Raw genomic sequence first — 25,014 nt, forward strand, 5'->3', positions numbered from 1 at the left:
TGTATATGTGTCCATATGAATGTGTGTGTGTGGCAAAGGATGATAATCCCAGCAGTAAACCAATTTCCCCCGAAGCAAAACCACAACAACTAACCACAACTCTCCTCTCTTATTTTGCGTATACTGTCTTACAAGACTGACAGGCCTTGACTCATATCAGTGTGTCCTCTAAACAAACAGTATACAGCATGTGGGGGAGAGACATATCATAAACACACAGATGGTCCATTTGTGTGCATTTTTGAGTGTGTGTATGTTTGAATGTGTGTAAAATTAGTGTGTAACAAAGGGAAACAGGGCAGGGAAAATGCCTTAAGGAAATGTTACAGTCTCAGTTTGTTTCAAGATGTCTTCCCCGACCTTGAGGCACACCTTGGAGAGTAACTACAAGTAAGTGTGATCACACTGCAAGCAACTCAAATACAAGGTCCTATAGTCCTGAAAAATCAGGAAAACTTGGCTTGATTGTTTGGGTACTTAGCAAGCAAGCTAATGCAGAAAACTCATTTTTTACAGTCACAAGTCATCCACAGTCAATCCCATTTTCCACCTTCTTTTAAAGCCCCTACAGTATGTAACTTTTTTGGTGAACAACAGACTGACCTGCAAATCCAAAATGGATACATTAGTTACAGCTAACAAGCTCTCTATAACTTCTACTGAAATGCGACAGGAGCGTATGAAAAAAAATATGCTTAAGGGAAAAATTATTATTCAAGGAATAGTTTCACATTTGGGGAAATATGCTTATTTAGTTTTTTGCTGAGAGTTGGAATAGAACATTGATATCACTTGCATATCTGTCCCTTAAATATGAAGCTACAGCCAGGAGACCATTGGCTTACTTTAGCATAAAGACTGGAAGACATTATATTTTGTCAATACTAGCCAAAAGTATAAAAAACGACAAGCTGTGAATTTGGTTCCCTTCGGACAGAGCCAAATTAGCCGTTACCCCGTTTCCAATTTTTTCCAAAATTTCAAGCTATACGTGTTTCTCAAATTCCTGATTTACTTCTTTAAGACATTTTTGTCTTAAAAGAAAAACATTTTTGCTCAAATGAATAACTCGACATTTTGAGAAACATACATATTTGCCTGTTTGCTGAGAGTTAGATGAGAAGCTTGACACCACCCTCATATCTGTCTGTTAAATATGAAGTTACAGCGGGGAAACTGTTAGCCTAACTTAAAATAGTAAAAATAGAAGCAGGGAAAAACAGCTAAACCCCCATTAAATCCCAAATTGTTTTTTTTACTCTTTGGCTTTAGTTCAGATTAAATGAGCAAGATATAACATTGCTCAGAGCCCAGAGCTAATATTAGTTTGTGAACTCTGGGCATGCTGGTGCCCAGAGCTCACAGAACCAGGCAAGCTGTTTCCCAGTCTTCAAGCTAATTTAACTGTCTCCTTACTGTAGCTTCACAATTGGTGCACAGACATGAGAATGGTATTAGTCCGAAGTATTCTTTTTTAAAATCTTTTCAGAGCCCGCAAAATAGCCACGCTAATGTTAAAATGCCAAGCAAAAAACATACAATTTCACTGTTAAAGGGTTGGAGCAACAGACCACTTTATTGGCGAGACTAGCAACAAGAGCCTCTCACACCACCTACAATCAAGCTGACAACAGTGTAAAAACATGGTTACATACATGAAAACTTCATAATAAAAGTAAATACTGGCAATCATTACTTCAAATCCTGCTCTTCTCTAAAGTTGCACAAATATGCTTGCGCATGCCTATGTGCTGGAGTGTCCATGTACAGTTTAAGTTTGTACTTGTACTTGTTTGTACAATACTATGTATTGTATGTCGGTTCATCATTGTGGTAACTCGCATACAAGAATTAAGCATAAATGTATATACTGCATAGTAGGGCTGCACCAAACTATTTCTGTTATTACTGAATCATCCTCTAATTCTTTTCTCGATTCATAATCTAATTGCGTAGTTAATAAATGTCAAAAAAATAGAAAAAAATTTCCATCACAAGTTCCCAGGGCCAAAGGTAATGTTTTCAGATTGCTTATTTTTTCTGACTAGCAGTTGAAATCCCAAATATATTCAGTTTATCATCATATAAGACCAAGAAAACCTGAAAAACTACATTTGAGAAGCTGGAACCACCAATTTTTTTTACAGTTCTGCTTAAAAAAGGAGAAAAGATAAATCAAAAGTTGTTGCTGATTAATACTCTGTTTATCGACTAATTGCTAATTTGACTAATCCATTTCAGCTCTACTATGCGGTATGTTCTTCTTTGTGTATGTATGTTGCAGGCCTGTGGTAAGAGTCATGGACAAGTAAAGTAAAATTGATTTATTTGTCAAATACATTTGACCCAGAATTTGTCCTCTGCATTTAACTGATCCTACCATCCAAATTATTAGGAGCGGTAGGCAGCTATTCTCCAGCACCTGAGGAATGCATACAAGTATACAGTAAGTGTGTGTATATGGTTTGATAAATGTGTTTGATTAGTGAGCAGTAGTATGCCAGGCATTAAGAGCCAGCTGTCGGCACTGGAACCTCAGTAAGGAAACCATAAGCACCGGACTCCGGAGCTGTACCAACTCATTCCTCACATCACACACATAGTTGGACTCGGAGGGGCCTCTTTTGGGCCCCAGGGTATCACAGCTTTACTCCTCAGCCAATCCATAGTTTCAGACATATAGCCAAAGACTCAAAACCACCCCAAACACCAAGCACTGAATTCCAAGAACACAGCCTGGTGTAAACATGAAGCACTCAGGATCCATGACACTTTACATTGGGGGGCCACTTGCTCTAAAAACCCTCCAAAAAATGGAGGACATCTGATCTTATAAAAACCATCAGCACCAAAAGCTAATTTCACAAGGTCACAGACTTTACTGAAAGCTCATGTTGATCACAAGGCATTTTAGATACTAGTTAGGTATTTTTATTTAGGGTCCACGTAAACAAAAACACAATATGGTCATATGTTATCCCACTGAACACAACACAAAATTTACGAAATCATGTGTAAAAGCTAACTGAAACCAACTGGAATAACTCGACATTTTTACATAACATACACATTTGCTTTGTTTTGAGAGTAGATGAGAGAATGACACCACCCCTCATATCTGTCTGTTAAATATGAAAGTACAGCAGGAAACTGTTAGCCTAACTTAAAATAGTAAAAAGCAGGGAAAGACAGCTAAACCCCCATTAAATCCCAAATTGTTTTTTTTACTCTTTGGCTTTAGTTCAGATTAAATGAGCAAGATATAACATTGCTCAGAGTCATATGTTATCCCACTGAACACAACACAAAATTTACGAAATCATGTGTAAAAGCTAACTGAAACCAACTGGAATAACTCGACATTTTGAGAAACATACATATTTGCCTTTTTGCTGAGAGTCAGATGAGAAGCTTGACACCACCCTCATATCTGTCTGTAAAAGCTAACTGAAACCAACTGAATTTTCAGTGTCACCAACAACTTGTGTCCCAGAGAAATGTGCTTAAAAGTACCCAACCTAACACTGATCCCAGTAATAATGGGTTTCCATTGAAACTCTTAAATCTCTATTGAAATGCCTAATTCTTTGAGCCCATTATAACCTGTGACTCTTAACATGCTAAGACAATCACTTCACACCTACAACACAAAGTTACTAGCTGGGGCAGGACTGGCTGTCGAAAGGCAATCTGCATTTAAAGGCAGAAACAAATTCACACTTCTGACATGTTAAACCAAACCAAGGGTACTGTATCCCAATACAGAAAAGTGATTGAGGATAGGATTGTGTGCAGGAAGATAAAATGCAAATGAAAGCCTGACTATTGAATGTCAGCACTGTGAACTTTTGTTTGTCTGAACCCTGGGTGTGGTAACCTCAGTCTGACATGTGATTTGTCTACCTGCTTTGGCTTAACCACCTTTCTCTGCTGCACAGTTTCACTGAGACACAAACCTTTAAATCATTATTCTAAAGTGTAAATGATTATTTTGGTCCCACCATTAACTGTTCTAGTAAGGTCGGAATTTAAATGTGTAATCCATGAACACAGCAATTACAATCATATACAATAAAGAATGATAACTGTGTGTCTGACTATAAAGTGATTTGTTTGAAAAAAAAAGAACAATTATAAGTGAAATTATAGCACAACTAATGATCATTTGTGACTACAGAGTGAGTCAATAGCAGTGCTGTTGGCTTGGGCAAATACTAGCCTTGAGAGTGGAAGATAGTACACACTCTGCACACAGTTCTGAATCAATCAAACACACATACACCAAGACTTAATTGAATGTAAAAGCAAAAGGAGGCACCCATTACTACATATGTCTTTGTTGTTTCTCTGTCTTCAGCCTCTTCTCACATGCACCTCTACAGTAAATGTGATGGCAATTTTACATATCAAAGTTTATTTTCATTCACATCAAATGCATTGAGAAAATTAGGAATATCCAGAAAAGCTCTATTCAGTATGTGAGCAAACAGGTTTTATCATTCTGTGGTTGTAAATTGTCAAACATTGTGAAACAGGCAGCAGAATTTGCTCTCTAATAAATGACGAAACTGATAAGAAAATGTGTTAGTGGATTCACTGTGAGAAAATGGAGCAATGGTCGTTAATTAAGACTTCAACAACAATATCATTAAACTTTTCAACACACAGCTGTTCTCCAGCAGTACTATTACTTCTGGCACACCAGGTACCAAATATTGTGCGAGCATTGCGACTCTTTAAGTCAAAATCCTGTTACATCTGTATAAAGCTGTAAGGATCATTTATGTAACACCCATGTCTGAGTGACAAAAAAAATCACTTTAAAAGTGATGTTACTTATTCCATGTCGGAAAAGGGATAATGCCTCTCTTCTTGTTTCCCAAAAAAGACTTACATTATCTGTGATACACAGACTGTAAGACAGAGTAACAGTCCAGGTGACCCTGCAATAAGTGGATGTTCTCTCAGATAAGACCTATGTTTAAAGCCACTGCCCTCAGGTGCTACAGTCTAGACCCTCTACTTTGTCTGTGTGACCTCCTGGGGGCCAAAGGTGAAATGACCATAGTCAAAGATCATGACCCCTGAACCTGCACTGCCACATCAGGCATTTTACTGACCTGACAGACAGCAGATATGGAACAGAGGATATAATCTTGAATGATATCTTTGCTTCATAATTGACTTAAAATAAATAGGAAATATGGTATTCTATTACTTCACCATCATGAGGCTAAAATGTAATTTTTGTCTATATACTGACAAATATTACTGAACCTTACCAGTCGCTGCAAAAACTACACAACTCTTTCTTAAAACTACTTCTGCCTGTCCGCCTTATTGCAGTTGTGAGTGGCAACCGCATTTCATCTACAAGCATAAAAAAAACTGTAATGAGTCTATTAAGAACTGACAGCTACATTATGGCCTCGAAGTCTACATCTATTCTGGAAATTTATTTTAGAGGATCCTGAGCAAAGTGTAGGGGTAAATACTCAGCAGCTAGTCAGTGTGTTAGCGCTGGCTAACACCCTACTTTGTTGCAGTGCGTCAGTATTGACACAAAATGGAAGGGGAAAAAAAAGAACAGAGGTGAAGTCAAGTGGAGGTCACTCAGGTCACAGAAGTTTAGTTTGCTAAAGTGGGCCGCACAGTGGCATCTTTTGCCTATTTTTAAGTTTCTAAGAAATCAGAAACTGTTCGCAGTGGACATCTTATCACTGCAGAAACAGTAGAAGCTGATCTTGGCATTCACTTGATGCAAGGGCACCCTCTGTACTACACACACACGAACACACACACACACACACACACACACACACACGAACACACACACACACACACACACACACACACACACACACACACACACACACACACACACACACACACACACACACACACACACACACACACACACACACACACAGAGACAGACAGCTCATACAGACAAACAGCTTTTCACTGTAACCAAGGCTGTAATTTGATAAGGGGCAGCACGTATGTCATTTTCAAACATGCAATGAACACAAACAGAGAGGAGCATTGTGGATCCTAGTACTGCTCCATAACAGAGGTGTCAGGAGTGCACCTGAACATCTAATACTCATATAGATAAGAACGGCATCACTTCCACTTTTATATAGAGTTGGGTCCATAAGTATTGGGACAGTGACACAATTTTTGTAATTTTGCCACCACAACAGATTTGAAATGAAGCCACCAGGATGTGATTGAAGTGTAAACTTCAGCTTTAATTCAAGGGGTTCAACAAAAACATTGCATCAACTGTTTATTTTTCTACGTGGTCCCTCATTTTCAGAGGCTCATAAGAAATTGGACAATTGACTGACACATGGGAACTCTCAATATGCTATCCAAAGAGGTGTTATAGGTGTCGCTGCTAATGAAGGAGGACATTATTAGAATGAAAAAACAAAACAAACCTATCAGATAGATAGCAGAAACTTGAGGAGTGGCCAAATCAACAATTTGTTACATTCTTTAAAAAGAAGGAATGCACTGTGAGCTCAGCAACACCAAAAGGCCTGGTAGACCAAAGAAGACAACTAAAGTGGATGATCGCAAAATTCTTTCCTTGGTGAAGAAAAACCCTTTACAACATCTAGCCAGGTTAAGAACGCCCTTAAAGAGCTAGGCTCATAACTGTCAAAGTCTACAATCAAGAGATGACTTCATGAATGTAAACATAGAGGGTTAACCACAAGGTGCAAACCACTGGTAAGGCCAGATTAGACTTTGCAAGAAAACATCTAAAAAAGCCTGTCCAGTTCTGGAACAATATTTTTTGGAAAGGTGAAACCAAGATTAACTTGTACCAGAATGATGGGAGGAGAAGAGTATGGAGAAGGAAAAGAATGGGTCATGATCTAAAGCATACCACATCATCTGTCAATCATGGTGAAGCCAGTGTTATGGCATAGGCATGTACTGTTGTTTATTAATGATGTGACAGCTGAGAGAAGTAACAGGACTAATTCTGAAGTGTACAGGGCTATACTATCTGCTCATAATTAGCCAAATGCTACAACACTGACAGTGCTTCATGGATGGATAATGAACCAAAACATACTGCTAAAGTAATCCAAGAACTTCGCAAGGCAAAGAAATGGAATATTCTTCCATGGCCAAGTCAGTAATCTGACCTCAACTCTGAGCATGCTTTTCACTGACTAAAAAAAACACAAAACTGAAGAAAGAATGACCCCAAACAAGCAGCAAGAAAGACGGCTGCAGTAAAGCCCTGGCAAAGCATCTCATGGGAGGAAACTCTGCATTTGGTGATGTCATTTGGTTCCAGACTTCAGGCAGTCATTGACTGCAAAGGATTTTGATCCACTTTTTAAAAAATAATCCTTATATTTATAGCAATATATATATATGTTGGTCTGTCCAATTACTTTTTTAGCCTCTGAAAATGAGGGGTCAAGTATAAAATTTTTGTTGAACCCCTTGAACTGAAGCTGAAAGTCTAAACTTCAATCAGATCTTGGTGGCTTCATTTCAAACCCATTGTGGTGGTGTACATAGGCAAAATTACAAAAATGGTGTCACTGTCCAAATACTTATATACCTAACTGTATACTGACTGCAAGTGCTACATTTCCTAAGTTAATTACCATTAACAAATAAGAGAGACTGGTAGGAGTATTTGGATTATTGTGGACCAAAATTATCTTAATCAATTAAACACTCTAAAACCTTATGTATGTGAAAAAGGCAGGAAATCATGCTGCTTTGCTTAATTTTTTACCATTATTTCAAGCAATTTGTATTGAACTTTATTGTAATCCCTAATTACCATTTATAAGCAGTATATAAACATTTAATAAATGGTTTATAACACACTATAATGTAGTTGTAAGCATATAAGAGCATTTTAACACAGTTGTAATTTATAAAATATGTCCGCATAGGAGGAGTTATGATTAAAACTACTGTACATTAAAAAACATTGTCCTTATATCTGCTTAAACAATTTATCATATGTTTATATATGGCTCAGCCCTTTAGGTGAACACTAGCATGTAAACTCAAGAGCACACACTTATAGTAGTGAAATTACAAATGAAGAACATTTACAACACAATCAATCAAACAATAAAAGCGGGATTTTTCATGTAAAAACTCAAAATACAAACAGTAAAAATAGATATAAATGTGCTTCATAAAAATTCTGCTTAGTTTTATATTAATGTGACAAGAAGCCCCAGAAAAAATTCACCGGAAATTTTAGACTACTTTTTTAAGTTGATGTTTAAAAACTTTTCCTGAAGGATAAAGTAGCCTCTACTTTGATACACATGTAACTAAAGACATTTTGGGAGGGTGACGCAGTTTTTGTGTTCCATATGAAAGGTGGAAGTGATCTTTGTGTGAAACTTGGCCTTAACACTCCAGGGGAAGAGGTTGGCCACAGCAAAGTCCACAACTGGTCTATGATCTGGATCATGTGTGACAGAGAGGGGCGACTATACCTGTGTGTGCATGTGAGAGTGCAATTGCATGCTTCTGTACAGTTTATATGTGTTTTTCTGTATGTGCATGAGTCATCCTATCTAAAATGTAACAGGAGGATGTCTGAGTTCAAAAGGAGCATCCTGACACCCCATCAAAAGGCAGAGCACACCCACTACACCTTGGAGCTCCCTCTGTCTACATCCATGTATCTGTGTCTCTCAACCTCTGTTAAAAGACGAGGCCTGGAGGGTTGGAGAAAACATACAAAGCTTCAATCCGCATGTCTTAGTCTGTTCCTTTGAAATGCTTACAGAGGCCTAAGCCGCTCCGACAGTAGGAGCCAAGTATGGCCCAGGGTGTGGTGTATGCTTTGCCTGCTATCACTGTGGTGCTACCCTACTCTTAAGAGTTAAGAGTGTAGGGTATAGGCCAATTGTTGCAGGTGCATTCACAAATAAATTTTTGCTTTGTGTTAATATTTAAGTGTATCTTCACATGTGTGTTTCCCCTTAAACCTGACAAGAGAAAGGTGCAGTCAGAGCGGAACAGAAGCTGTCAGGAGGTTGTAAGGTGACACCCATGATGACAGTAGTTGTCTGTGACTTACATACTGGAAAAAGAAGGGGTAGAGGTATTCCCAAAATCAGTTCCTCCTCTCAGTCGGGATTCAAAACCCTTCATCAAAGTAAACATCCAGGCCACTGAAGTGCCTGTGAGCAATATATTATATCCTACTGCGCTTGACCCCCCCAAGAAGGAACAATTTTATCCTTCTTGGAATCAACAGTCACAAAAGTCATAAAACATAAATATTTTCTAATATATAGTTTATCAAAGTGTCTTGATCAAGATCTAAATTGAAAGATAGGGTTGCTAGCCACAAACAATTCAGACGTTGATTTAACAGTAGGTAAGTAACATCCTTTCAGCAAATAAAAATCTAGAACTATGCTAGCAGCTCTGTGAGGCTGTACTTAGGCACTAAGAACAATATGCCAACGTGATTAACTCGCCAGCAAGAGCGATTTAATCAAAAGATAACATTTTGAGAATGCTAAGTACTGTTTGACAGACATCAAGACAAAAAAGGGACAACAATTTGAGAGCCAAGCATGAATAAACCATTTCCCACACACAAACTATTAACTGTCAAGATTACACCTGTCACCAGCTCCTTCTCTGGCTGAGGACGGAATGACTAAAGCTGATACCTCTGTGAACACAATCTAGCATGAAGTCTTTGTATGGAGTCCAAGATCAACCCTCGCAGATGATCAGCGTTAAAGCCCCAATCAAGGAGTTTTTTAGGGAAGGGCAATTATGGGAAGGTGTCATTTCAGGAAAGCTGTTACAGATGTTTAACCCAACTCTAACTCAAAATCTTTCCTGCTCTGCTTTTAACGTGGTGTTTATTACGAAGAGCTTGGAATAACTTTATTACTAATTTTTCACTATGATACAGTGTCATTTATCATGTATCAAAAACTAAATTTCTGCAGAAAGGCAAGTTTTGTCTTAGCTCTGGATTGAGAAATGGGACTTTAACGTTAAACAGTTATTGGTCTGTTTGTGCCAGTGACCTCAATCCATTTAAGCCGTTTGACATTTCATCCTAATAACTGAATTGTCAAAGCCAATGCCAAGTCTTAATAGTTGTGAAAATCATAGCCCAATGCATTGCACATAGGACTATTACACAGAGAGCAAGGGTTATTCCTTAGTAATGGCTAACATGAAGTTACAGTGCATAGCACAGTAGTAACGTAGGGCAGGATTTGAACAGACGTGATTGAATACACACTGAAGTGTTTGAACTTTGAAAACAGAAGTAGGGTTTATGATGGGGAGGAGGTAGAGATTTTTAGTCATTGCTACTATCTTCTGTCATCCTTTCTTTTTCCAACTTCTTGTCCTCTCAAAATTTCTAAAACTACTTTAAATCGTCAATAATAAAAACATCAAAGAACTAATAAAGTAAGTCGCTGTATAAAGGGTGGCTTGTCTGGCAAATGTTAATAAAATTAAATAGGTCCAGAGGTCAGTTTTGTCCAAAAGATTTAGATACAGAGTCAAAGAAAGGCTAGCTAAAATGTCTTGGTCAGTGTCAGAGACATAGTTAAACCTTTAGGGAAATATGCTTATCAAATTTCTTGCTAAAAGTTAGATCAGACCACTTTCATAGACTCACACATTTCAAAGACTGGAAACAGGGGGAAACGGCTAGTTTGGCTCTGTCCGCAAGGTAACTAAATCATCTTACATGAACAGTTAAAGCTCACTAATTAACATGTTATATCTCATTTGTTTAATGCATACAAAACCTAAGCATAAAAAGGACAAGTTGTGGTTTCACGGGGGGTTATTTGCCACACTTCTAGTGTCTGGCAACCGTACAGTGATGACGGGACGTGAGGAAGATAAGCTAAACTAGCCATCTGCCGGCTGTAGCTTTATATTTACCAGACAGATGAGATTGGTATTGATGATCTCATCTAACTCTTAGCAAGAGAGTTAAAAGCATATTCCGTAAAATGTTTAATTGTTCCTGTTGTTTTAAAGCTAGACTATGTCATTTCTGCTAAGCAGCAACAACAGCGGCCAACAACAAGTGATAATTACCGGATGCTTGCACATTGAATTCTGTTAGGCTCCAAGTCTGAGCAGAAGGATACTAGAAACAGGGTACATGTAGCTAACAGCTTATGCAGAGAAAACATAGCCATCAGTCACTCATCCAACAATGGGTGCTGTCATAGCTTGGCACCAGAGCAGATCACCTGAGCCAGGGTTAGTATGGAGGACAAGAAGACACAACAAAAGAGACAAAGCCAAAAGCAGAGAAACAGAGACGTGTTTAGAATGAAACAAACAGGTATAAAAAGATGAAGTGTAAGGGCAGGTGTGTGTGGATCCAAGTGCAAGAGAGAGAGAGTCAGGCAGAAGTGCAATGTCCAAAATCCAAATCTTTAATCCGAGAGACGTAGCAGAGGTCAAAATACCAGGAGTCAGTTAAACCAGGCAGCAAGGCAGATCAGGAACAGGCAGAATCGAGGGTCACAAAAATACCGGAAAAACAGATCGTACACAGTGAATCAATCAGGACTAAATGCGAGAGAGCTTGAACACAAGGGTAACAAAGACAATCTGGCAAGGCATGAGAAATGAGGCGGGGTTTAAATACACAGGAAACAAGACACAGGTGAAAGACATTAAGGTGGAGACAGTAATCAAAATAGGCGGGCAAAACCAGGAAGTAAAACAAACAGTAACACAACAGAACCAAGACTTCAAAATAAAACAGGAAATGAATACGGATCCTGACATGAAGTCTTTGTTATTATTACTCTGCTAACTCTGCATCTTTAGGTTTCCCTCTCAGTTCATTGTGCACGTTCCTACAGGTATTATAAAACCCATCCCACCAAATTAGATATGAGCCGAAATTAGTAACTGAGCATGAAGCCTTGTGGTGTGAACCCTGCTTAACACACAACCAGTGAAAGGAGGCTTCAACTGTCTCCCTGTCTTCCCCCCTCTCTCCTTTTCTTTTGCCTCCTTCCCCTTCACTGTCACACTTGTTATTTACTTTACTTGTTATTGTCATTTGCTCAGGCTAAATACTGCAAATATACACCCTCATCCCCCACCCAACCCAACCTCCACCATCACCACTTAACATTCCTGCAGCTGGTCATGCCATCATGACGCCTGTAATGTCACACTCGTGAGCTGCTAGTGAGCCACGATGCTTCCCCTGCCTCCTCGATGAGGGAGACAAAGAAGAGTATTGTGTCGTCCGAGTGTGAGAGAATGAATAAGAACAAGAGACTTAGAGAGGTGTGTCAGTTTACAATCAAATACGACCCCTCCACCAACCAAAACCTATAGGAGTTTGAGTTGTGAAATTACTGTCATGGAGCATGTAAACGAGAGATAACCCTGGCTGTGTTTTTGTGTGTGTGTGTGTGTGTGTGTGTGTATGAGGGAAGGGAGGGAAAAGGGGTGTGTGTGTAATCTGTATGTCAAATTGAATGAAAGTCATTACACAGCAACCGCACTCGCTCACACATTAAAAACACAATTAATTTCAAATTTGTAAAAAAAAAATTTTTTTAAAAACCCAGGTACGATCACACATCACACAGATAAACAAAGGTACAACCCCCCTCCAAATACCCCCACTTTTATCCTTCACTTCGTTCAATCTGTGCCTAAGGCGTAGGTGTTTGCAAACAAACAACGCCTCTTTGAAATCCCGAAAGCAAACACACTGGCATGAATGGAGGACAACACATTTTCTAGCTCACTTTCCAGCCAGTGACAGACACGAGTGCGATGCTTAAAGAGATTTCCTGCTGAAACAAAACACTGATCTCAAGACAGCAGTGCATGGATTAAGTGTGTGGGAGGAAAGATGGCTCAAGTAGCAAACGGTGGACAGATATGGCAGATTTAGATGTCCAACTAAGTGTAAAAAAAAAGTTAAGTGTAAAAAACTACCCTCCTCTCCTGGGTATAATATGAAATCTTTTTCGTCAAACTAAGTAATTTTTCATTCATATTTCACACAAATTAAAGGGAACCATCTCTCTTGGGAGAATTGGGAGCAGAACCTAACCTGTGTGGCCACAGTCACTGTGTGGCCATAATGCTTCTCACAGGCAGTGACGGCAAAAACAGAATCTTAGATCCTTAAACGTCCCTCCTCTCTCTAGCCTGTAATTGAGCGTTCAGACATCAGTGGAGTCGAACAGTGACCATTCCTGATCCCGTGGTATTTATGCCTCAGACTCTAAACTTCAGCCTGGAGGCACACGCACACACACACACACACACACACACACACACACACACACACACACACACACACACACACACACACACACAGACCTAACAGACCCAGGGTGGATGTACAAGATTAAGCATGAATGTGACTCCTTTCTCACTCATTGAGCACACAAACAGACATAAACACTGTCATTACACCTGCAAGTGTTCTCTGCTAAATCTTCTTTCCCTGCCTCCAGACAAGGAAACATCATGTAGTTCAACTAGGTTTTCAATGCTAAAATATAATATGCTACAAACATTTTGCTGGCAGTGTATGTTTTTCGCCTCAAGAAGTTCTGTAAAACTGTACTTTGTGTGCTGCTCATGTGCAAAACAAAATTGTCTTAAAAGGAATAGTCTCACTTGCCGAGATTTCAATGAGAAGAACGATACTACTCTCATGTCTATACAAAATATAGCTGGTTAGCTTAGCTTAGCATACAGACAGCAAACAGGGTGGAAACAGCTAGCCTGGCTCTATCGAAAGGAAAAATATTTGCAACTTGTCGTTTTTACACTTAGATATACCAACAATGAGAATAACGACAGAGAATAACGACACATAATGAAGTTCAGTCTTTATGCTAAACTAAGCTAAGCTAACTGGCTTGCGGCTGTAATTTCATTCTGAACAGACAGATATGTGAGCAACATGTTAGTAATATGATAGTGAGTAATATGTTAACTAACTTCAACTCTTGGCATGAAAGCAAATCGAAGCATTACAAAAAATGTCAAAGTATTTCTTTAAAATTGATTTCAGAGACATGCTATTTAACAATTTCCTCATTTGGAAAAAGGCAAGGTTTTTTGTTATTAATGAAATTATTCAACTGAAGAAGTTATGTTTTAAATTCTTATTTAACAGTCTAACTCACAACATATGGCCATATTTTATGGATGTTAATGTTACGGATGCATGAAAAACACTGTACATTAGGTTTGACTCAACACCAATATTGTGGACGAACAGACCGACACTGCCATCCCTTGAGCGACTAGCATGGCTAAAAAACCTACTGGACCCACTGATAGGAGAGTGCCCAGCCAAGTATGCAGATATACTCATAAATGCAAAAAAGACGGACAGGCAAACTGACAAGAGCAGCCCACAGAGGCAGAGAGGCATGCAAGACAGAAAGCGAGAAGCACAATAATCTAATAAGTTTCTGTAACCAATCAGGACAGATTTAGCCTAGACAGCCACGTGGAAGGACAGCAACACTCTCCAAGCACATGGTAAAAAAAAAGTACAAAGAAAAGTACAAAGAGATGACTGAGAAGATACAAGGGAAGACAATGAGACCAAGGGTGATAGGAAATAACAGTGAGATAGAAGAAGGAGGGAGGAGACAGAGGGGAATGTGGTGAGGGGCAAAGTTGAAAACTAGCAGAGTGTGTGATATCTTAGGAATGAATGGGATCTCCTGATATCAGTTACTGAGAGTGCCAGGCCTGGGAATGCCAGCATATCTCACACCCATACTGCAGGAAAACATATGAGCTGCTGCCGACAGGGCTGAGGCACACAGGCTCCATCCAAGTAGACTTTACATACACACATACACACTGTGATTAAAGTTGGAGCACTATTTAATCTGTTGACATTGATTTAACCTTGGACATGTTACAGACTTCTTTGCAAAAAGAAGATAACTATGGAAAATATCCACACAAGTAGCTTTAATGAAGGTTTTTATTGTGAGAAATCACAGATGGTGAATTTTAGACTGCTATGCCACACCAGTATACACACTAAAAGCTACACCAACAACATCTCTCTTCTGAACGCACTCATTTTTCCTATGACTCCTTTCTCATTCTGTTCCATCCATCCGGTTGAGGTCATAAGTCTTGTAGAAGAGTAAAGGGTCATTTATAACGACGGAGTGTATGTATGTAAACCCCATGTCCTGCTTTGATCTAACAGGTGAGTCACATGGCTTCCCTGTCTGTTCACCACGCTACACCTTTCCTCCAGTGAGGAGTCAGATTTCTCTTGTCAGCACATATGGCAGTTACTTGAAAAAATATAGGAAAATGGGAATAGAAGGGTGCCGGGAAGGGGTTTGTTACTTGACTCACACAGGGAGTAATTTGTCTTTCCCAATATGCGTTCTCGTGTTCTCCACGACATGTGCGACGCAATATTTCAGGGCCAAATAATGATTTGAAACCAAAGAATGCCAAGGACATGCGGTGAAGAAAGAACAGAGGAAGATTTCTTGCTGGATCAGTTAATGATGTGGCTCAAGAGTATGAATGAAAAGCTACAAAATTCATACAGAGTGCAATGTATCACACCCAATACTCGACAGTGTATTGCACAAGTGTAATTGTGCCTCATAATGAAGGGTCAATCACACTTTTCTTTCCTTATAAATTTTAAAGCTGTGGTTTTCACAGGAATCCTTTAAGTGGTCTGTCTGTTGAAGTTTAGTGAGTACATTAGGGGATTGCATTTTTATCTCAGCTTGGATTTCAAATAAGCAAAAAGCTAAAGTTCTTGTGTCACAGTAGAAATCTAATTATGTGTACTGGGAGATGGGAGAGTGAGAGAAAGCAGAGAAAGTGTGTATTGGGGGGCAAATGAGAACAGAAATGTTAAAAAGCTGAGCTATGCAGCTCCTTGATCTGGATTAAGAGCCAAAGCAAAGGCAGGGAAGCTCAGCAAAACCCCCTTGGGGGAAAAGAGGGGGAGGAAGAGGGTGGTGGGGGGTTGTGCGTTGTGAGTGCATGCAGTGGCATGCCGTCCCACTCACCCAGGGTAAGGAATAAGATCAGAGCTAGGGTGGAAAAAGATGATTTAGCATCAATCATTCCTAATCGTTTAGGTAACAATCTGCTATGCAGTATCACTGAGTGATATAAGACAACTCCACCTATAGCCAGTTCGTGCAAGCTTTAACATTTGCTGTTTAAACCCCACCTATCAGGTAGATGTTTCCTCAAAAAAACAAAAACAAATCTCAAGAGCACATTAGCTGATGGTGTTTGCATATTAGGAAGCAGAAAACAGCTAGAATGCAGTGGCTACATGGCTGCCTCAGCTAGTAGCAGTGACACTGCTGATAAACACCTTTCCTGCCCTGAAAGACACATGAAAGAAAGAGGCGTAAGCACACTGAATCTTTCCTGTGTCACAATTAACATACTGTTCCTTTTTTTATCTCTTGAAATCGGCACTTTGACAATTAATGCAGTAGCCATGATCTTCATCAGCTCAGATTGGTTCCTTGGGATCAATTTAGATTTCTGTCCAGACAAATTCTCCCCAAGGTCAAAGGTCCATTCAGGTATGATTAAATTTAAGCCTTGCTTTTCATCACCACTTTAGGAAATCACTAATTATCTAGATTGCTGGCAGCCAAGGCTTATTAACAATACAAGCCAGCCAAATGCTGGTACATTTTGGCTTCAGATGGTGTGTCTGACTGTCAGTTCTGGCAATCCACCAACTGGTTTGAGAGTCTTAATATGTAGTAATGGCAGTAACAAACTGTTAAAATTGCAATTGAAGTGTTTCCTGTGCAGCACTGCAGGTTTGCTTTTGATTTGCGAGAAATCACAAGTCTGACACTGACTGGCTAGGGCTAAGTAACGTAGAAGTTAACTACACCTGTTGAAGTAGGTTAGATAAGAAACTAAAGTATTTAAAGAAAGGAGGGATGTGCACTTAAATATTGTACCTATTTGACTCTGTGACACTCAAAGCAGTCAGAAGAAATTGACAGATACTCATCTTTTAGAAAACAGAGTGAAAACTCCAAAGGTTTTAAGTGAAATTTAACAAGCTCAGATAAGAGCTATTACAGTGAGAACACACAGCCCTTAGCTATCACACCACTAACGTACCATCTCACACACACATACACAAGTGGAGGGGGAGAGAGAAAAATGACAGATAGAACAGTGTTGTGGCTAGCAGAGTATGTTAAGCAAGTGTATCTCAGGAGATGGGAGAGGGTCCCGGGTCGGGGCCTCAAATCCTGAGAACCTAGCAAACCAGTGAATGCCTCTACATGAGACGCTGACAGAGAAGAGGTCAAACAATAACCACACAATTAAACTACATACTACTAAAGAGAATACAGGAGTCAAAGGGAGCCGGAGAGTGATTAAATTCAAGAGAGTCAGAGACGCAACCAGAGTCTTGTGCTTGTTAAGGGTGTTGTTAGTTTACCAATCCCCCCAGGCTTTCCTCTCCCAAGAAACCTGAGGTTAAAAGGTCAAGACATCAGCCGTAATGGTTACCTAACACAGGTTGAACCACCCGGAAAGGGTAGTTTGGAGCTGTTCTTCTTCTTCCGTGTGTGTGTGTGTGTGTGTGTGTGTGTGTGTGTGTGTGTGTGTGTGTGTGTGTGTGTGTGTGTGTGTGTGTGTGTGTGCGCGCAGGGCTACAACTAATGAAGAGATCCACCCCCATTTGGGACCATCATGAGGTCACTGTTGTCAAGGATACTGCAAGAGCTGTCAGCTGTTATTGACAAACATGAATGCAGAGGCAATGATTGAGGGCTATAAGGCCAGTAACTATTGTGGTCAGTCATTGCCCCCTCAGATGCTCTGCAGGTCATCTATAACTGCTATAAAGCATTTAGAAAGGGACAGTCTGTCTTTTGTCCAAGAAAAAAGGAAAGGCGCAAGTCCTTCAGCAAAAACATTGTTAGAGAAAAAAGGGGAGACATCTGCTGAAAGCCTTCAAATGCCTGATGAACCACAGTGTGTAGCATTAACTTGTTACAATGCAGGTTTAAGTCCAGCTATGGAACTGCTTCATTATCCCATCAGTGTTTCTGTCACTAGCCCAGAGAGAGGGAAAAACACTGGCGAAAATGATCAAAGAAAGATATTCAAGTTGCCCAAAGTAGCTCATTTACAAAAAGGGGAAAGAAAAAAAAGGATTTTCTTGCGTGCAAAGTCATGAACAACATAATAATAACCGTCTTAATGATCCCAAGCCTTAAAATAACCACAAACTTGATTTGACTTATGGACTGGGAATGTGGGTTTGCCCTGGTGCAGCCTGGTCCATAGGAGCTCATTTGTATTCCTACTGTATGTGAGATATGCTGGCATTCTTAAGCTTGGAGAGATGATAGGGTGACACAGAGAACTGGAGAGCTGAAGAGATCTAGCTGTGTTGGGCTGTTTGCCCATTTTCAGGCTTAATGTGCTTTGAGAGAATAACCAGCATAGAGGAGGGAGGGTGAGAAAGGAATAAGAAAGAAAGAAAGAAAGATGGTTGGGCAACCACCTGTCAGGTAGGTGACAGGGTAGTCATTCTGTCAGGTTATTAGATTTATCCTGCCTGTCCAACTTCCTGATTAATGTCCCAGTGCTTTCTTGCAAGGTGTGTGTGCTTGCCTGTACCATAGTTGTTACCCTGACAGTTTAAGTGTGAATGTCCAAGTGTTTGCATTTGTATAATCTTTAACTTAAAAGAACAAAGTCTGCTTCTGTAGTGGTAAAAAAAAACTTGACACAAATTCTTTTTTGCATGACCTTGTAGCATGAACACACAAGCCTTCCGATCCAAATCCATGTTACAGAGACCTCCCCAAAACAAAATTCTGGATCTAAAACTTGTCTTTTCTTTAAAACCTGTGTAGTTCCAAGTGTAAAAACTTTGTAAAGCAGTGAATTCTACTTTTGTGAAATCCCGGGAGACATCTTACCACAAGATGTTCATCAACCTCCCTGCAGCACACCTACAGAAGGCCATACATATAGGTTCTAAGGGGTGGTAGTCATTCTGCATATGCTTGCACTATATGTATGTTTGAGTTCCTACTTGTGACAGAAACCCCCATATTTGCAACAGCAAAGCATCTCAGTTATGAGGGTGCCCTGCTAATAACACCTTTTTATTACCTCAACCAACCACATGAACACAGAGCATTTATCACTCAAATGGCGCAAAAGCAGCACAACCGGATCCTGCATAGAGCCTGCAGCAAACACTCGCTGAACATACAGTCAACACTACAGCTGAAACCTGCCCTTGGTGTATATTCAACCGAAAACCTTGACTACATTGACTCTGCAGTTAAATGATACATCACGTGGTGACTCAAATTTCCATCTTTAACACAATTTATCAGCTTGTTAGCATGTACTGACACATGTAATTGACATGAAAAGCGAGAATTTCTTTACAGAAAAAGAAATAGCTTGCAAATGGGATGATAGAAGAAAAGATGTCAACACTTTACCTGACACGGAAATGGTCATGGGGGCTTCCAGGGGCCTGTCATTGTCCAGGTCCCTGCTCAACCTCAGATCCCCGGTGTCCTCATTCAACAGCAGCAGACGGAGCTCATTTCCAGACTGAAACTTGTACCGTAGCTTATCCGATACATCCGGGTCGTGAGCTGGCACCTTTCCTATTATTCCTGATGGAAAACTGTTAGACTTGTTGGTGACATAGTTGTTGAAAATAATCTCAAAATTCTGTAGCACAGGCTCATTGTCATTCATGTCTACCAGGCGGATGTGAACAGTGGCCCTGCTCACTAGTGGTGCTGAGGTGGCCTGGACCACTATGACATATTCTGTTTTAGTCTCATAATCCAGATCTGTGAGCGCAGTGAGGTCTCCATTAAAAATGTCCAGTTGGAAAACTTCAGGGATATTTCCTTCTACGATCTGATACATGATCTGAGCATTGGTGCCCTCGTCAGGATCGGCGGCAGTAATCCGGGCCACAACAGACCCAACTGGGCTGTTCTCCTCCACATCAATAAAAAGTTCATCCTTCTCAAACACTGGAGCATTGTCATTTATGTCTTGGACTACAACATGAATGGAAACAGCTGCTTTCAGTGGTGGAACCCCCTTATCTACAGCAAATGCCTTTAGATTATACACGGGAACATTCTCCCGGTCCAGTTTGCGAGCAGTTCTGATGATACCAGAGTAAGGCTCTATGAAAAAATCCCCCTCTCCATCATCGCCACCCTGAAACGTATAGCTCAACCTACCGTTCGATCCAGAGTCTCTGTCTGAAGCAGAGATCTGGAGAACACTGGTGTATACAGGTGCATCTTCAAATACAGTCCCTTGGTACATATCTCTGAGGAACTGAGGAGCATTATCATTAGCATCAAGGATGATAATCTCCACATAGGTAGTGTCAGATTTCTGAGGTATGCCATTGTCTCTGGCTATTATGGCTAATGTGTAAGATGCCTGGTCCTCATAGTCAATCTCCATTTGTGTTGTGATGGCACCTGTATCCGGGTCAATTCTAAACTGAGGAACATTGTCTTCCATCACGTACGTGATGCGAGCATTTTCCCCTGTGTCTTCATCTGCTGCACTGATCAGCACCACAGTGGAGCCTACTGGTTTTTCTTCACTGAGCATCACCTGGTAGTTGGCACTTTGGAAGACAGGCCTATGTGTGTTGGCGTCTGTCACATTGATGAACACTTGAGCTGTGTCATAGCGTGTTCCATCACTGGCGGTGACAGTCAGTACATACTGGCGTTCCTGCTTGTAGTCCAAGGGGAGGGCTAAGGTTATAAGACCACCGCCGCTTTGGCTAGTGATGGCAAAGCGGTTTCTAGTGTTGCCACTGGAGATCTGATAGGTCACAACACTGTTGACATCCCTATCCACGGCTGTCACTGTCAGCACACTGGTTCCCACAACAGCATCTTCATTGATTTTCAGCGAGTAGATTTTCTCTGTAAATGTGGGCACATTGTCATTCACATCAAGAACCGTGATGCTGACACTGGCAGAGGAGGACATCACAGGTATCCCATGATCTCTCGCCTCCACGCCAAAGGAATAGAAGTCAGTGGTCTCTCTGTCAAGCTCATCGCTCACGGTAATCCAGCCTGTACTGTTGTTGATGATGAATGGAAAACCAGGCGTGGTGTCAGTAAACCGATATTCCAAACGAGCATTTTCTCCTGAATCACCATCAATAGCTTGAATGTGGATCACAGAGTAACCAATGGCTACATTTTCCAACACAGTGGCCTGGAAAGGTGTGCTGACAAACATGGGGGCATTATCGTTCACGTCCACCACTTGCACCACCACCATCCCTGTGCCATTTATCAGTGGAGGCCTGCCACCATCCTGAGCCTTAATCCGCAAATTATACTCTCGAATCATCTCATAGTCCAGAGGATTGATGACATCAATCACACCAGTTGGAGAGTGAATGTAGAACTGTCCTTTAACATTCCCACTAATGATGCTATAATGGACTTTGGCGTTGTTGCCCTCATCTTTGTCTGTAGCCTCCACCTGGATGACTTTGGTGTTGACTGCTACATTCTCTGGGATCTGTACAACATACCTCTTCTCACTAAACTGTGGGTAGTTATCATTCTCATCCTCCACCGAGATGTGGACGGTGGCGGTGGCACTGCGGGGACCTGGGTCTTTGCCCTGGTCGTTGGCCTCGACAATCAGCTGGTACTTGGCCCGGGTTTCCCTGTCAGGACGCTCTCTGATCCTCACCAGGCCGTTCCGGGGGTCGATTTCAAACACAGAGTTAACTCCATCGCTGTTCACAATTTTATAAATCATGTTGGCGTTGGACGGCGCGTCCCCATCAGTGGCCCGGATTGTCATCACTTCAAAGCCCACTTCTACATTCTCCCGGATGCTAACACGGTATTCAGTTTGCTCAAACACCGGGCTATGATCATTAGTGTCACTCACAGTGACAGTTAAGTAAGAAGTGGCAGATCTTTTTGGGGTGCCATTATCAGTCACAGTGACTTTGAAAACATGGGTGTCTTTGACTTCTCTGTCTAATGACTGGATGGTTGCTATGCTCCCTGTCTGAGAATCAATGTAGAAAAAGTCATTGGAACGGCTGTCAAACAATGCTTCCATGCTGTACTCCAGCCTCCCTGCCTCTCCATCATCCGGGTCGGTAGCCTTTAAAGTGATAACGCGCGTGCCCGCAGGCTCATTCTCTGGCACGGACACCTGATAGTTGGGGAGCTGGAACTGGGGAGACGCGTTGACATGTCGCTTTCCCCTGCGGATCAATTTGCCAGACTTTTTCTGGACGCTTTCTGATAAGGATCCATGTTGTTTTGGCACTTTTACAAGCGTCAAACTCAGCTGCACAGAGAGTCGGCCGCCTGGAGAGCTGTGGAATACGCAGTGCAAGTTCACTTCGGGTTGTCTTCTGTGCTCAAGGCATATGTCACTGGCCAGGAACAAATCCCCATCCCTGAACACTGCACCCAAGTCTTTTCCCACACATTCATTGTCCAAAAAGGCGATGTTCCGCGTGAAGGCAGGCAAAAGTTCTGTGACATTCAACAGCAATTTACCTGCGGGTAAGCAGGAAGTTGCCTCCAGTTTTGAAAGGTGTTTAATGTGAATGTCTGGCTTACCTGATGCTGTCTTTCTCTTGTATTTAATAAAACAGTCCTGGCTGTGGACAAACACATTAAACTGTGTCAGAATAACGTCCCCAGATGTAGAGGAACCTGTTCTGAAATAAACAGGCGCTGGGTTCCTCGGTGTATGCGCGCACTGAACTTTGTGGGACAGACGGATAACCCCATCGTGCCCCTCAACTTGGAAAAAGCTCTGGATGAACTTGGGGGATAAAGTCCTGTCAATTTTATAAGTCCATCCAGGGCCAAGCGAAAGGTTTGCCAAAAGGGTGCCAGGCTGTAAAGCTTCCGAAAGGTGCATCTCCAAACTTCCCGCAAGCGGCACGTTGAACAGGACACAAACCCAAATCAAATACATCGGTGACTCCATGCTTGTAGACCTGCCAAATCCCATTCAACTTCCCCGCAAGTCCTCCAAAAAAGCATTAACTCTCCTTCTCCCAACACCGTGTTTTACTTTTATCCCTCATTGTGAAATTTTAACGTGGAAAAAGACGCTTGGTTTCCATAGTATCAGTGTATCCACGGCGCGCAGCGGCTGCGTTAACCCACACTGAGTTTAAAATGAGTACAAAATGGCTCCGTGGCTCTCCTCCGCCTCCTCCTCCTCCTCCTCAGAGGCTTATTACCATAAACCTGCTGTGTTCCCCCTTTGGGACGCTTTCACGGGTGTGGGGGGTGCTTTTTTTTGGTGGGGGGGGGGTTCAAGGGGGTTTTTCTCATGGAGATTTAGGAAGTGGTCCTGACTGGGTGACCAATGCGCGCAAGTGCATTGTTATTACAATAGGATGACAGTTGGGTAAAATTCCGAAAGCTTGCATGAGTGTCGCTCCCTCCACAACTCTTGAATATTAAAAAGATACAGAAAAGACATAAAAAGTAGTATAACTAAGACGTCAAATCCACAATCTTAGAGAATGATGCTGGATTTTTTCAGCCCCCTAAATTAACTAAGGGGTGTAGTTCCAATATACATGATCTGAGCACCAATGCTCAGATCATGTATCAGATCGTAGAAGGGAATATCCCTGAAATTTCATAGTGGTGTCATAGTGGTCCAGGCCACCTCAGCACCACTAGTGAGCAGGGCCACTGTTCACATCTGGCCGGTAGACATGAATGAGAATGAGCCTGTGCTACAGAATTTTGAGATTATTTTCAACAACTATGTCACCAACAAGTCTAACATAATTAATCAGCTGCTACTCATCTATGGATGTAATTCACAAAGGTGAAGTTTCACTATTACACCATCTTTCAAATAACTGTTTTCGGCAAAACACACGAATGCTTCAACTTTATAAACCAAATTATCAGTCATTTACTTTTGCTAATCAATTATATGACTGTGCTCTTCATGGTGAGATTTCTTCATCGTCATTTCACAGTAATAATTAAAAGGAAAAAAAAGTCATCTCTCAGAAAATAGGCTAAGCATGGCTTCTTCTAGGTAAGCTTAAAAAACGAATAGTGGAAAGTAGAGGATAACCTTTATTACGCATTTAGTAATTTTTCCTCTTTCATCATCTCGTTTTTGGAACGTTTATTTTCAGTTTAAAACATTGCATAATGGTATTTTCAAAAAGCCTTTTAAAAAATAAATAAATTCATACTGTTATTAATGTTGTTTGAGCCTTTATGTCCCCTGTACTCTAATAACATTTGTTTCTCTCCACAAGAAAACCAGTTTTATGCTGACAAATGAGTAACAGGGAAACTTTAAAAAAAAAAAGAAAAACAGGCACTATGATGAAGTCAGATTTGTATAGTTAGGCTATACCATGACTGTTATTAGGATTCATTAAAATATGCAGTATGTAGTAAAGTATGTGCAAAACAATGCTGACTAGAGAACAACAGGTTCACCCTGGATATTAATCTTGTATAATAGCGTCCCCCTGTGGATTAGTACTTGTAGAACAACCAGGGCACACCTGCTACATAATGTATTTTCCGTGATATACACTAAGCTTCGACTTTATTTAGGAACACAATACTAACACTGGATAGGGCCTCCCTCTGCTCTCACAACAGCTTCAGTTCATCATGGCATGGATTCCACAAGATGTTGGAAACATTTCTTTGAGATTCTGCTCCATGCTGACATGACTTGCATCACATAATTTCGGCAGATTTGTCAACTGCACATTCATGCTGCCAATCTCCTGTTGTACGACATCCTAAAGGTGGTCTATTGAATTCAGATCTGGTGACTGGGAAGGCCACTGGAGTACAATAAATTCAATGTCATCTTCATCAAACCAGTTTGAGACAACTTTTGCTTTGTGACATGGTGCATTATCATGCTGAGAGTAGCCATTAG

At 40.8% G+C, this 25,014-nt stretch overlaps 1 protein-coding gene across 5 annotated transcripts in view; it reads right to left on the reverse strand.

The window, feature by feature from the left end:
* The window catches only part of celsr1a (cadherin EGF LAG seven-pass G-type receptor 1a), a 103,358-nt gene extending 80,125 nt beyond the window's left edge, over positions 1–23,233 (reverse strand). For all 5 annotated transcript variants that reach the window (XM_040149064.1, XM_040149055.1, XM_040149081.1 and 2 more), the window contains exon 1: positions 19,527–23,233. In XM_040149064.1, coding sequence (XP_040004998.1) covers positions 19,527–23,085 — 3,559 coding nt within the window. In that variant the 5' untranslated portion in view covers positions 23,086–23,233. The remainder of the gene's footprint in view (positions 1–19,526) is intronic.
* Positions 23,234–25,014: the final 1,781 nt, after the last annotated feature.

This window comes from Xiphias gladius, chromosome 2, assembly GCF_016859285.1.
Source record: "Xiphias gladius isolate SHS-SW01 ecotype Sanya breed wild chromosome 2, ASM1685928v1, whole genome shotgun sequence".
In the NCBI taxonomy this organism is placed as follows: domain Eukaryota; kingdom Metazoa; phylum Chordata; class Actinopteri; order Istiophoriformes; family Xiphiidae; genus Xiphias; species Xiphias gladius.